At 44.6% G+C, this 15,072-nt stretch overlaps 1 protein-coding gene across 3 annotated transcripts in view; it reads left to right on the top strand.

Annotated features, from left to right (window-relative positions):
- LOC123766248 (uncharacterized) overlaps nt 1–15,072 on the top strand; it is a 123,203-nt gene that overhangs the window by 82,786 nt on the left and 25,345 nt on the right. For all 3 annotated transcript variants that reach the window (XM_045755289.2, XM_045755290.2, XM_045755287.2), the window contains 2 exons: nt 3,594–3,791; nt 12,100–12,219. In XM_045755289.2, the coding sequence (XP_045611245.1) occupies nt 3,594–3,791; nt 12,100–12,219 (318 nt within the window). The remainder of the gene's footprint in view (nt 1–3,593; nt 3,792–12,099; nt 12,220–15,072) is intronic.

Below are 15,072 nucleotides of genomic sequence, written 5' to 3'. Positions count from 1 at the left end.
TATCAATATAGTAGATATATAAAAACATGCGCATATGCGAATGGAACGTTGTGTCAAATTTTCAAAGCAATCGGTGAAGAATTTTCAGAGATTACAGCGTGTGTTGCTCTTACGTGCAATAGATGGCGCTGTTTATCAAAAAATGTATGTTTTTTCCTGTCACAGGTAAGGCATGTATATAGTAGATATATAAAAATGCGTGCCTATTCGAATGCAATGTTGTGTCAAAACTTCAAAGCAATTGGTAAAGAGGTTTCAAAGATTTCTCTCGCATGAAAAACACATAATTTTTTTTTTTAAAGCATGTTTTCCCCATCACAGACATGACATCTATATAGTATGCACATAAAAACCCTCTCGGGCGCGAATGGAACGTTGTGTGAAAATTTCAAAGCAATCGGTGAAGAACTATCAGAGATTAGCGATTTTGAACAAACGAACATTTACATTTTTATTTATATAGATATATACATACATATACAGTATATTATCACAGGATAAACAAGTAATGATAATAATAATAATAATAATAGTAATAATAATAATAATAATAATAATAATTAATATGTTAATATTATAGTAAAATTTAATTTATCTGCACCCTTCATAAGATCAGGTGTACAGTGCTTCTCGTGAACTATCGTACATCATGTACAGATACATTTACTTCCCTCCTCATACACTCAGCATGAATATCCACTTTTTTCATCATTCATTTCTCTCTTTCCTTTTTACCTCCATAGAAGCGAGGGCCTTGTATCTTATAAGGTCGACATTCAGTCCCCAATGGTTAAAGTGGTTGGGCATCATTCCTTCACCTTATTCTCATATTTCAGCTCCTTTTCCTTATTCAGTATCACTTTCAAGTGCTATAGTCATACTGGTTTGGAGCTTTGTCCTGATAAATACCTTACCATACCTTATACTCTTTTCACAAATTTACCTTAACCTATTTGTTCAACATACCCAAACCATTTCAGTGTGCTTTCCTGTATGCTCAGGAAAAGAAGGTAGATATTCAACTGTATAAATTTCTTGTGCACCACATTTAGATTATTGTATCCAGACTTGGAGACCTCTTCTTCAGAGAGACATAGCTGCATTGAAGAAAGTTCAACACCGGGCAACAAAAATCATTCCAGAACTAACTCAACTCTCATACCAGGAATAGTTGAGGGCAACAGGGCCAACAACACTGCAAACAAGGCATGACAAGACTAATCTCATGGAAACTTGTGAAAATACTGAACAGTTTGGAGGATGTTGATCAAAACAACATCTTCAAAAGGTTAGATGTGCATAACACAAACATGGAACAATGGTATCAAGCTCAACAAGCTGCAATGTAGGACCAAAAACAGGAGATGCTTTTTCACTCACAGAGTTATAAACCCATGAAACCACTTACCCACAGAAGCCATAAGTGACAAACCTCTGTTGAATTTTAAAATCCTGATAGAAATCATTAGGGCAAATGGGGGAGACCTTTGACAAGCTGCCAGCTTTCTGTCCGTGTTGAGGCCACTAGTGTATTAGTGGCCCCTCTGGTAAATTCAATCTTCTTTATAACTTACACTGCATATATCACTCCATGATGTTTTCATTTGTAACTCTATATTTTCTCCTACCACCATTCTGTATAGGTTTCCCAAGTTAATCATTTCTACTTCTGTAACTTCAATTTTTCACATTCATACCACATAATAATTTTGAAACCATATGTAAGAGTTGGCACTACCACCAACAATTTTCTTTTCCTAACTAACCCAACTTTCAACTTTGCAAAGATTTCCCTTTTGGCAATCATACATCCCAGATAATTGAAATGAGTGACCATTTCACCACTTCACCATTCATGTAATTCCCATGCAGAATTTTCATCTCTCTCCATCATCATCAGTTTGCTTCTGATAACATTCACTTCAGAACATATTAATAAAATAACTACAGCAGGCCTATTTAACCCTTAAACTGCGCAAAACGTCATATGATGTGTGACATTGAAGGGGGGTATAATTCGAAAAATATTCAAATCATGTAAAAATTACTTAAAAATGTCAAACAAATCTCCAACTTATTGGCTTCAGCTTCGTGAAACTTTCATCAAAATATTCTCAGAAATTGATTTTAGACGAATACAGTATTTAAAAAAAAAGTTTTGTTGATAAAGAGAACAGCTCCTATTAACTGGAACTGATGGATAATGCAATACAGTAATAAAGAGATGCAAGTACCTGTCCGACATACAAAGAAGAAGAATATTAGTAAAAAGTGTCCACAAAGTGGATATACAGCTGGTGCCTTTATAGCATTGGTGAGTAATACATAATAACACAAATAATAATGAGTAATTATGTTATTATGCTCTGTTTTGTTATATATCATATAAATACATTGCCCAATGTTATTATCAGTTACTTTCAACAATGTCCAAAAAATTTTTTTTCCTCCTTTGTTTATTATTTGAATTTGTTTTAACCTTTACATCCTGGAGAATGTAAAGTCCCTAACTCGTCCCTAACTATGTGAAGCCAGATTTAAATTGGTCAACAAATAAATCAGTTACAACTCTCAGAACTTGGGACTGAATTTTTTTTGACTGATTTTTTCACAGATTTCAAACTATTTTCCTTGTTTCTTTAGGTTGTTTTGATGATTAGGGACCAGATTACGGCTTTTTTAATTATATAAAGTATGTACAGAGTTATTAACTGCAACCCAGCCGTTACAGTCCTAAATATATTCCCTAAATCATTATAATTATTATAATTATCCCTATATTTTGTTTTTGTGGGGGGATTATTTTTTCTTGACTTCATTTCTACACACACATTGACCTACACCTTTCACATACTTGAGTACGAATGCCAAACAATTTTTATTACAACATACAAGTAAATTCATGAATTAGAACTGCCTTATTCATTGTCGATAATTTCAACTTCAATTATATTTATAACTAGAATATCAACTTACTTTAGTATCCAAAAATCTAGTTTCTGACTGATTCTCACCATTTTTACATATAGTGTGCACAGCTGTCTGTTCTACAATCCCTATAGAATTGATTTTTCATAAACTCTAAATGTTTGGAGTTATAAATTTTTGTTGTCTAAATTTGTGCATATTTCAAATGCCATATTGACAATTTTTGTTTACAGTAAACTATACTGAAAACCTATATTTTAAATATATAAAAATGAAGATCATATGCTATTCTGAGAGCATAATAACACCAAATGAACAGTTGGTGATATTTTTATATTTTTGCAGCTATTTCAAAATCTGAAGTTTTCAATATTCAATTTTATAATTATTTTTTATGTTCTTGTTTTTCAAGTTACACTGGTTTATTTATAGATACACTGGTATCATTTAGACTAAGTTGGAGCATTTGCCTAGTAGATTACCGACCTATAATGGTAGGTGATGAGGTCACCACATCCATATGTCATGCCAATATTTTTGGGGATGTGAGGCTGGTTACACCACATAGTGGTGAATGGTGGAGTATGTTACAGCACATGTATGTCAAAAATTTGTATATATACACTTAAGAAAGGATCTCTTGAGGAATTCAACATAAATTTCAGAAACGTAGTGTTGCTGATATGGAGGGCACCTTGATCCGCAACCTAAGTGATCACAGCGGCAACAACCTTCTTCATGTGATGGCCGTGTTTGGCCATCTGGCACCATTGGCTTGGCTGTTAACCTCGCAGCAAGTGCTAGTTGATGCTCTACATGATGAAAACAAGTTTGGACTTACTCCCCTTGTGTGTGCTATCAAGGTATAAAACTCTTGTAATACTGTATTTAAAATCTTCCTGTATTTTATTACTATTGAACTCAAATGTGAAAAAACATTAAAATTCTGTATATAGTTTGCCTTGGGTAGATTAAACAACAAAGTAACCTAAATACAACTCTATTTATAACCAATACAAAACTTTTATTAGTCCTGTACATCACTTTCCTGCCATGTAATAAAAGCTCAGCAGTAATTAGATACTGTGTTTAAGGTTGTCCTATCTGCACATAAAGTTTTGCCCTAATCTCTCATCTACCTCTCACATGTAGGTATCTACAGCCAGAATAAGTTAACTAGAGCAATAATTACTATACAGTATTAATGAATAAATATTAATTTCACGCACACATTCATGGTGCTAGATTCATATGAATCATTAATTATTTGAAAGAAAAGAGAATGAGTTATTAATAAAAAAATAATAATTTATTTGTAAGATATACAAAGGATCAGATTACAGTACATTATTTACTCAGAAGATGCAGTGTGTGTGTGTATATACATTATTTTATAAAAACCACTAATTTCACAGAGCATTCTGGGCATAACTTAAGATAATGTGTGAATTAAATTTATATTTTTGGGGTAATACCTAACAGTATATGAGAAAAAAGTTATGAATGGTTAAAGATATTTTAACAAATGATGTTCAGTTATCTAAAGTAATACTTAATGATGAAAGACATACACATATACCAATTACATGTGATATAATTAGAAGAACAGTGACAAATTAAGGGAATTAAAAGCTGCAGGCATGGATGGAATTCAATCTAAAATCATAAAGGAACTGACCGATGTACTGAGCCTGCCACTGAAACTTCTATTCATAAAATTTCTAGACCAAGAAAAAGTCCCTCCAGATTGGAAACACAGTATGCAAATTCATGCCTACCTACAAGAAATTTAGTATTTTAGCAGAAAATTACAAACTAATTAGCCTAGCCCTCACATATCTACAAGCTCACGAAGAGAAACGTAAGGGAGGAAATCATTCAACATCTCAATATGGTTTTGTAAAAAATAAATCCTACCAAATGCGTCTGCTCACATTTCTGGAAATGGTAACCAACTATGCAGATTTACCTGAGAGCCATCATCTTATTAGTGGCCTTGATAAGGACAGGAAACCAGTGGCTTGTCAAAGATACCTCTATTTGTCCTGATGATTTTATCTAGCTGAATTTTTAATCGCTGCAATGTTTTCACTTTAGCAGCTTCAGCAGGTAGGCAATCCCATGGGTTTATATTATAACCCATGGAATTGCCTAACTGAGTGAAAAAGCATCTGTTATCTCTCCTACATTGAGGCTTGTTGAGCTTGATGCTGTTGCTCCTTGTCTATATTGCATCTGACCTTTTAAAGAAGTGGTCTGGATCAATATCCTCCAAATTGTTCAGTATTTTAAAAGTTTTGATGATATCAATTCTGTCATGTTTGGTTTTCAGCGTTGTTAGTCCTCTGACCCTCAACCATTCCTGGTATGAGAGTTGACTTAGTTTTAGGAGGATTTTTTTCCTGGAGTTAAACTTTCTCCAAAGCAGATATGTCCTTCTGAAGATGAGGTTTCCATGCTTGGATACAGTAGTCCAAATGTGACACACCAGAGATTTATACATTTCAATAACTACCTTCCTTTTCTTGAAGTCAAAGGTTCATTTGATTATTCCTAAGGTTTGGTTGCCTTTTAACTGCAGCTCCCACTCGTGCAACTTTTAGTGACTGGTGGATTCTGACTTCAAGGTCCTTTTCTCAAACAATCTGTTGCAAGGAAATGTTGATATGGTAGTTTTGATGTGCATTGTTATGCCTCACATGTAAGGTCTTGTATTTAATGTATTAAAAAACATTTGCCAGTCTTTTGACTATTTGTGGAGCTTATATAGATCTTCTTGTAAAGCCTCGATATCATTTCTGTGGGGAGCCCCTTTGGGTCCCTGGAGCTATCAGGCTAATATGCAATTCATTAGACCAGGGCTTTAGTCATAGGAGTTCAACCTACTGGGACCACGAAGCAGAACCTGGCCCCCTCAGAGAGGCACAGGGAACAATGGCCCTGGAAAACCGCCCTGTGTTTGAGGTTTTTCCTTATCTGCCATCGACCAGGGTTAGGCACCTAGAAAGGTAGGCATAACAAAACTGACTCCACATTGTAAAAAAATGCAACCAAAAACCGAACAGAGGCAGAACTCCCTCCAATCTCAAGGAAACAAGCAAACAAGCAAACGTCACACTCCACTACCCGCCGCGTCGCTCGTCGGCACTGACCCCCCCCTCCCCCCAGTTCACTAGCAACCCAGCCATTGCAGTTCGTTGGCTAATGCAATCCATGGCGGTCATCATCTCTGGCCTTGATTTCCTACGCAGTGTTTTGTCTTGGTGGTGTCCTCTGCTGTTCGTGGTAAGGTGGTCAGGTGTACCTGAAGTGTACAGGGCAGCATGCACTTAGGCCAGCCTTCCCTAAGTGCCCTGTGAGTACTACCTTGCCTGTCAGGGTTATCTTCCCTGGTGCGTTCGGGATACTATTTCCGTAGGGCTTCTTGCTGTTTGGCATCTACCCCACCCTTGGTTTCGTGGCCCTTGTTTGGCCTTGGGTAAGAAGTAGTATTGTTGCTGGTTGGGACATCTAGGTGTTGCGCAGCCTGCATACCTACGCAGCAACCAGTTCCTGTTTCCTCTGGGGAGATTGTACTTTTGCAAGGTTTTTCTTTTCTTTTTGTTTGCTTTGCCTGGTGGGGCTATTGGTCCACTTATACTAATTTCATGGCCCTCTGCTGGGCTCTCGTGATTGTACATGTCGCAGGGGTTTCAATGTGTGCTCTTCCCTCCCTTGTTAGCTTTGGGTCTAACTGGTAAGCAACACCTTACCCGGGCTTCCCGTAGCAGTCAGTCTACAGGCCCTGGAAAACCCTGTCTGGGCTCAGTGGACCTGTGGATTCATCTTCTGAGTTCCAGCTCGCTTTGTTCAAGTTTGAGGGTTGCTGTATGCTCTTGTCACAGGGTGACAGTCACCGCTTTTGTCTCTGTCATGCTGCCTGTTGGGTCAACAACACCTTTGAGCCGGAGTCTTGTGAGTCATGTTCTCTGCATATTCTTCAATTTACCCATTCTGATAACATTGATATTTATGTACAGGCAGCATTCGCATTGCATGCTCGATTTAGGTTGCTGCAATGCGCTAGGTTGGTCGCCAACTCGGATGCCCCGAGGCTGCCCCCGTTTTGGTTATAGGGACCCGGACTTTGGGGCATTAGTCGCTTTGACTTTGGTTCAGTCCAAGGGAGCCGGTCGGCCGAGCGGACAGCACACTGGACTTGTGATCCTGTGGTCCTGGGTTCGATCCTAGGCGCCGGCGAGAAACAATGGGCAAAGTTTCTTTCACCCTATGCCCCTGTTACCTATCAGTAAAATAGGTACCTGGGTGTTAGTCAGCTGTCACGGGCTGCTTCCTGGGGGTGGAGGCCTGGTCGAGGACCGGGCCGCGGGGACACTAAAGCCTCGAAATCATCTCAAGATAACCACGTTCCCTGATCCTTCCCCTGTTGTTCACCCTGCTCCCCCTTTCCCCTTGCTTCCAGCTCACAAATGTCTGAAGGTTTCGGAGTCGGAGCAGGGTTTAGTTGGTAATGAGACTCGGGCAGCTCTGGAGGCTTACCCCAGTTCGGGATGGGGACAGAGGCATTCAAGTTGGTTCCTCCTGTTCGAGGCTTCTGGGTCCCACCAGCAGGGCCTCTTTTTTTTCTGCCTTTCCCCTGGACTCTGACTTTTCTTCAGAAGTAGATGGTATGGAGGACTGCTTTGCTCCAGGTCCCGACTTGGGGGATTCCATGGCTGAGGAGGAGTTGGCTTGGGGGGCTTGGACCCTCTTTGACCCTGCATGGGCCCCCTTTGACCCTGCTTGGGCCCCCTTTGACCCCTGCTTGGGTGTTGGTGGCCTCTTCGTGTGGCTTGTTGTTGTAGGAGGGGGAGTTTTTTTTTTTTACCCCCCTTCCCTGTATGAGTATGATTTGGGGTCGGCTCCTCCCCAGGTTTGGTTCCGGGTTCCCTTGGGTTCCTTGGCTCCCTCTTTCCAGAGGTTTTCTCTCTCTGATATCTCACCTAAGGAGGCTCTGGAGGCGCTTGCTGCTTACCTCCTGCGAGACCCGGATTCTGCCTCTGTGATGGATCCGTCCTCGTTTGAATTCGGTTCTTCCCTATATTGGGTGTGTTTGGAGGTTCCAAAGTCTTCCTGGCTGGCAGACTGCCCGTTCTTTTCGTTGGGGGGGTGTGGCATGGGTTCTGTCAGACCCGCACGCTTGAGTGGCAAGAAACTTCTACCATTCTGCAGGTTTACCTGGTGGGCGGGTTTGAGTACCATAATGTGTGCTTGTTCGCCCCTGTGCTTCCTTAGAATGTTGGCCTGGTGCAGCTGCATGTGCAGGTTTCCACCCTTTTGGCATCTTTGGTTGGTGAGGATTTTCACGCCTGTGGGCATTTGGCTTAGGTCTAGTGCTTCTTTTCCCATCTCCAGTTGTCCTTGGACTGGTTTGAGGAGGATGTGGAGGTGGAGTGCCGGACCTTTGTCTGGTGAGCTGGCCTCAGTGGCTAGGGTGTCGGCCGCACTGTTGAGGCTGTTTGCACTGATTCTCAAGAAGGCAGTGTCTCTGTTCTTTGCTTCTCGCCTCACGTGCTGGCAGGCTATGCTCGCTCTCTTCTTGGACTCTGCTTGGGCCCTGGCTCTTAGGTTTTCGTTTCCGGTTTGTTCGTTGCTGTTTGCGGAGTCTGCAGTCAGGTAGTTTCTGCAGGTGGGTTTGTCTGCTTGTCGTCCAATGTCGGACTTGTTGGTTCTCCGGGGTGGCTGTTCTCGTCCTTCTCAGAAAAGTCAGGTCATGCCAGGGGCTCAGGGTTCCTCCGGTCGGGGTGGGCCATTGGTGTCAGTTTCCAGATGTTGTCTTTGGAGCAGACGTTGTCTGGTCAACACGGTGATCACTCTGTTTGTCAGTCGGCTTCTCGTAAGGGGCATCAGCCCTTTTGCAGTTTGCCCTGTTGACAAGGTAATGAGGGGAAGGCTCGTGCTGTTTGCTCACACTTGGTCCCACAATTTGTGGGCATTTCGGGTTGTATCCACCGGCCTGTGGTGGCATTGGGCGGCTCCTCCTCTTTCAGGGTGTTCAGGGGCTCATGGGGCAAGGTTCATCCCTCTTTGCTCTGAAGAGTCATCTCGGAGTGGGTGCACTTGGGCATGGTCGAAACGACCCTGTCCCTCAGGTGGGTTTCCCCACCTGAGGCACTGGAAACGCCGAAATGTTTCCAGTGCCGAAATGGGACTGGTGCAGCTGCATGTGCAGCTGCACCAGTCCCAGGTGGGGACTGGTTTCCCCACCAGTTTTCCTTGAGGGATGGTCATTTTGACCATGCCCAAGTGCACCCACTCCGAGATGACTCTTCAGAGCAAAGAGGGGAGAACCTTGCCCCATGAGCCCCGAACACCCTGAACTGGGGTTCAGGGACTGGTTAGGTTTCGTGGTGGGGTGTCAGGCTTACCACTTTCGTTGCCTTGCTTTTTGCTTGAATCTGGCATCTCACATATTCACAAGTCTTACCCGGGTTGTGGTGGCACGTCTTCATCTGCTATGGGTTTCGGGTTCTGGCCTACCTCGATGACTGGCAGGTGTGGGCTCCCAGCTGGTCCACTCGTCTGCTCGCCAGGGGTGTGGTTCTTTCCCAGCTCGCCGGGTTCGGGTTCCTGGTGAACTAGAGGAAGTCCCATTTGGTTCCGTCACAGGTTTGGACCTGGCTGGGTCTTGTTTGGGTGGTTCATTGCCTGAACCGCAGGGTTCCCTTCGGTCCTTGCCTCTTTGGGGATGGTCGCTTTCAGTGGCTCGTCTGCTGCATTCTCGGGATTTGTTTGGTGATTCATATCCAAGGAGTGTCCAACGTCCTGGCAGATGGCCTGTCTTAGTTCATTCCCCTGCCCACGGAATGGATGGTCGACACCGACTCCTTCAGTTGGCTCTGCTGGATGTACGGGGTCCCGGAGGTGGACCTCATCGCGTCGGTTTGGTCGAGGCATCTCCTGATATATGTGGTGCCCTTTCCTGACCGCGGAGTGTTCGTGGTGGATGCCTTTCGGCAGGACTGATTGAGGTGGGGTTACCTGTACTTCTTCCCACCGGTCCAGCCGTTGTTTTGGGTTCTGGCTCAGTTGGAGTCCTACCATGGGAGAGTAGTCTTCTTGGCCCCTTGGTGGCCGACCCAGCCTGGGTTTCAGGCACTGGTTGCTCAGCATCTGAACCTGGGGCGTTTTCCGCGGTTCTGCATCTTCCAGCAGATCGAACTGGTCCGGTACACAGCTGGTTTGGTCCCGCCTTCAGTTATTTTTGGAGGGCACCCGGGTCACTCATCGGTTGTTGAGCACCTGTGCGGCAGTCTGAACTTTGCCGTGCTGGTCTACCTGTCGGGTCGGATCTGGCTTCAGCGGCTGTTCTGGTTCCTTCCAGGACATAGCTTCCACTGCTCTCGTGATCACTGGATTCAGACCCTGGGGCCTTGTGTTGGCTGCTGCGTCACCGGCTTCCTCTTCGGGTTTTTCGGGGTTCAGTGCTGTGGCGCCTACCCGAGCCTTCGCTCGATGTGTTCATGGATGCATCGTCTCTTGGCTGGGGTTTTGTGTTCAGTGCTCACCAAGCAGACCAGGATCGGTAGGGGTCTGTCCTTCCGTCGGGTTCACGGCACTGTGCGGGAGATCACGATGGTGTGGTTTTCGCTTCAAAGATTTCGTGTCGCTCACGGAGCAACGATTTGGTTCCATTCGGACTGCTCCCAGGTGGTTCATTGCCTGAACCATGAGGGTTCAGGCATTAATGTCACTTCTGCCCCGTTCCATAAGCTTCTCGTGCTTTGTTTTATCTCTGCCCTGCTCATACGCCGCCTGAGTCATCCTGGTCCTTGAACAGGGTGCTCTCTTATCTTTCCTCTCCTCAGTTTGTAGGGGCCCCTTCGGTTTAAGATTGTCTTTCGGTCCTGGTGGTCGGTTTGTTCAGTTGCAGCCTTCTCCTTTTTTTTCTGGTGAAGAACGAGACGGCTGCTTTCTGGAGGGGTCCTTGGGTCATTGATGCTTGGTTGGTCAGGCCAGGGGTGCATCATGTGTTGTGTCCGGTTGGAGCTCCTCGCTGTTATCTGTGTACTTCGGCTTCGGTGGCTGGGGATGAACTATGGGTTGAGCCGGTTTTTCTTGTTCCCTGTTCCAGGGCTCGGGTCTCCCAGGTCGTCTTCAAAGTTATTACATCTAGCCAGCCTTTCGGTATATTCTTATGCCCGTGACGTTAGGAAGTTTGCTGAATTGGCTGCCGTGTTTGGCAACATGTCCTGGGCTGATATTTAGGCATGGGGATTTTGGAGGTCGAACAGGGTCCTGGCCGCCTGTTATTTGGTTAACATTCTTGCTCCTGGGCATTCCTTTGTTCCTTTGAGTTGCAGGTTGCAGCCAGTTACCTCAACTTCACATTGAGGAGTGTGTGGCGGCCGCCTCTCGGTAAGTCCCTCTTTTTCTTATGTTTGGTTATGTAGCTCCAGGGAACTGAAGGGGCTTTCCCACAGAAAACCAGCGTTGAACATAATGAAACGCCATTTTCTGGGTGAGCCTTGGAGGCTCCCTGGCAACCCTACCTCCCACTGGTCGGCAGTGTTTCGCATTGTTTGATGCTTAGCTTCTGAACTGGAGAGCTTGCACGGGGAGGTCCGGGGCTCCCCTCTTCCCTTCTCGGGGAAGGGCTGAGTGGACGAGTGGCACAGCAGTGGAGTGTGATGTTTGCTTATTTGCTTGTTTCCTTGGGATTGGAGGGAGTTCTGCCTCTTAGTTCGGTTTTTCTTTGTACATTTCTTACCATGTGGGGTTTGTTTTGTTATGCCTACAACCCCCAAGCACAGGGACATTTACCAGGGCCATTGCTCCCTGCACTCTCTCTGAGGAGGCCACATTCTGGCTCGTGGTCCCCGGTTGGTTGAACTCCATAGACTAATGCCCCGGTCTAATATATCACACATTAGCCTGATAGCTCCAGGGGTGCCTCCGGGGCTCACCAAGAAAATGGCGTTTCCTTACATTGAGCACTGTTTTTTTTTCTAACATCTTACCCGAAACGCTGTGCGTATTAGTGGCTTTAGGCATAGTATATATTAGCTCTATCTAAAAATCCCATATTCTACTTGTAACTCAATATGTATGTACTTTTACCTAAATTAATATATATTTATTTATTTGTATTTATTTATGTTTTACTTGACCATCTTGTTTTTCTTGGCACAGTATGGACGGCTAAGGCTGGTGCAGTGGCTGGTAGAGAATACAGGAGTGAGGGACAAGGTGCGCTGTAAGGATGGGGAACGCTCTCTCTTACACATCGGGGCCAAGTATGCCCAAGAGGAGGTCAGTTAATTTCAGAATAATGTTTAGGTGCTTCTGATTTGACAAGGAAGATCATTACATAATTTTTCAATAAAATTTCTTGTGTATTAATTAATTCTGCACGCTGCTTGTTCGCACAGCGTTCCCCCACCTCCCCTCCTTAGATTCCTTTCAGTACTTCGTACTGTAGAAGCTCGATAATCCGACTCCCACCGATCTGGAAAATGCCTTAATTTAATCCGGCAAAATTCATGGCCAGATAAAGTTATCTCTCTATCCGATCAAAATGTCCATTGAAGCCAGACTAGCGGATATTCAGCTGGATCAGCGTATACTGTTAGAGAGTTGAAATCTGAGCCGGTTAATACCTACCTTCCTTGGTTGCCCAATCAGGACAGTAAGCTGAACAAGCGGAGAGTATTCCGGATCAGAAAGGCAGGCATCGGGCTGTACCACATTAATCCTGTACGGCTGTGGCTCGATGTGATGGTGTAGGAAGGGGTGGGGTGAGTGGGTGGTGTTGGGAGAGAGGGGAGCATTGGGAGGGACTGCCTGGGGAATAAGGGGCATGTGGAGGAACCTATACAGTTCAATAATTACCAATAATTTTAGAACAACTCATTACGGTCAAGAACAAAAGAAAAATTATATAATACTGTATTATAACAAATACAAGTTTCCTAAAAACAATTTGCACAGGCTGAAGTTTGCTCCTAAAATATTGGGAGTTTTTTCCGCCTGGTGGCCCACATAATGTGCCTGCCTGCCCCAAGTGGACCCGTCCAGGCCTGGTCAAGCCAAACAGCCCAGTATGCTGCCGACCCTCACGTTATACCACAGTGTTTATATATATATATATTTTTTTTTTTTTTTTTTTTTTTTTAGATATATACAAGAGTTGTTACATTCTTGTACAGCCACTAGTACTTCAGCAACTGGCAGTGAAAACTGACCTTGCCTCATGAACTGTACAGTAATTTTAAGTGTTAATATTAGTGTTGTGTTAGAATAAGTTACGTGAATTGTCAAGAATTCTTAACTTCAAGATGTGTATCATCAATCAAGAAGATGAACTACAACAAGGTAAGTTGAGATATCTGGTTGAATATTTTATAATTATATGTGGCAATTCAAATTATGTTGTTTGTGGTATAAAAATTGTTGGAAATGTTCACTTTTGGACTTCCGCGGTGAAAAAGTCAGTTAATTCGGAAAACGTGCTCATCCGGCAAGGGGTCCTTCCCATATAGTTTAGATTAGTGAACTTTTACAGTATTTGTTTTTTGGAGGATATCTTCCTCTTAGGTTTTCCCTGTAGAGGTTCAGGAGGCCTTTGGTGGTTACCTCCTGTGCGACCTGGACTTTGCCTATCTTATGGCCAGCCTCTTTTAAGTTCGGGGTCCTTGTCCCCATACTGGGTGTGTTCTGGAGTTCCTGGGTCTTCCTGGCTTACAGACTGCCCTTTCTTCTTGGGGCTTGGGATGGGTTTTATGGTTGTGCCAAGACTGGCTTCTGCTAGTCGAGGTTGGCCTTTGGTGCTAGCTTCTGTACCGGTGCCTCCTCCTCCGGGCCGTCTTTTTCTTGTCGGCGTAATGCTCGCTCTGCTCACAAGTCGGCTTCTCAGTGGGGGTACCGGCCCTTTTGCAGGTCACCCCGTTGATGGGGCGATGGGGGAGAGGCTTGCTCTGTTTGCCCACACTTGGTCCCATGATTCGTTGGCGTTTGGGGTTGTGTCTTCCGGCCTGTGGTGACGTTGGGTGGCTCCTCCTTTTCTTGGAGGCTCGGGGGGGGGGGGGGGTCTTTTCGGTCCTTGGCTCTTTGGGGCTGGTGGCTTTGAGTGGCTCGTCAGCTGGTTCTTGGGGGTTACCTGTACCTCTTCCCCTCAATCCAGCTGTTGCTTCGGGTTCTAGCTCGGTTGAAATCCTATTGCAGGAGAGTTCTCCTTGGTGGTCGGCCCAGCCTTGGTTTCCATCGCTGCTTGCTCGGAGTCCGAACCCAGTGCATTTCCTGCAGCTCCACCTCTTCCAGGAGATTGGGCGGTACAGTACCTTGCTGGTTCGATCTACTCCTCCGCTCTTCGCGTCTGGTCTTTTTGGCGCGGGTATATCACCTCTTGTATGGTGATCAGGTGGCCTTGTTCATGGTGGCAAAGACCTGCTGTCTTTGTCTCAGTGACAGTATGAAGTCTCTTGGTGTTCCTTTTACCATTTTCTCTCTCTTCATAGGTTGTCTTCTGTTTTCATTTGGGTTGTTTTGTCCTTTCTTGGCCTTTCCAGGACTGTCATCTTATGCTGAAAACTGTCGCCTCTTCTTGTGTGTGCAAGCGGAGCCTCTCCAGCTTGCATTCGGGGTGGATGTCACTTCTGCCCCTTTTCGTAAGCTTTCTCATACTTTGTTTTACCTCAGGCCTGCTCTTGTGCTGCCTGAGCTGTCCTGGTCCTTGGACTGGGTGCTCTCCTTTCTCTCTTCTCTTCGGTTTGTGGTGGCCCCTTTGGTCCAAGACTGCTTTTAGAAGGCTTTGTTTCTGTTGGCTTTAGCTTCTGGGTGTCGGGTTGGTGTTCTTTATACTCTCCTCCGGCACAGAGGTTTCTGTTCGTTCGGTCCTGGTAGATGGTTTATTCAGTTGCAGCTGTCTCCTTCTTGTCTGGCGAAAACTGAGACAGCGGGCTTCGGGAGGGATCCGTGGGTTATTGAGGCTTGGTTAGTTTGACCGGGGCTGCATCATGTGCTGTGTCCAGTTGTGGCTCTTTGCCGTTACCTGCGTGTCTCGGCTTCTGTGGCCGGGAACGCGCTTTCAGTTGATCAGCTTTTCCCCGTTCCCTGTTCCAGGGCTCGGGTCTCTCAGGTTATCCGCAGTCATTTCGTCTAGTCAGC

The sequence above is a fragment of the Procambarus clarkii genome, chromosome 9 (genome assembly GCF_040958095.1).
Source record: "Procambarus clarkii isolate CNS0578487 chromosome 9, FALCON_Pclarkii_2.0, whole genome shotgun sequence".
Classification (NCBI taxonomy): domain Eukaryota; kingdom Metazoa; phylum Arthropoda; class Malacostraca; order Decapoda; family Cambaridae; genus Procambarus; species Procambarus clarkii.
Note: the sequence above shows the minus strand (reverse complement) of the source record. Positions and strands in the feature narration are given on the sequence as shown.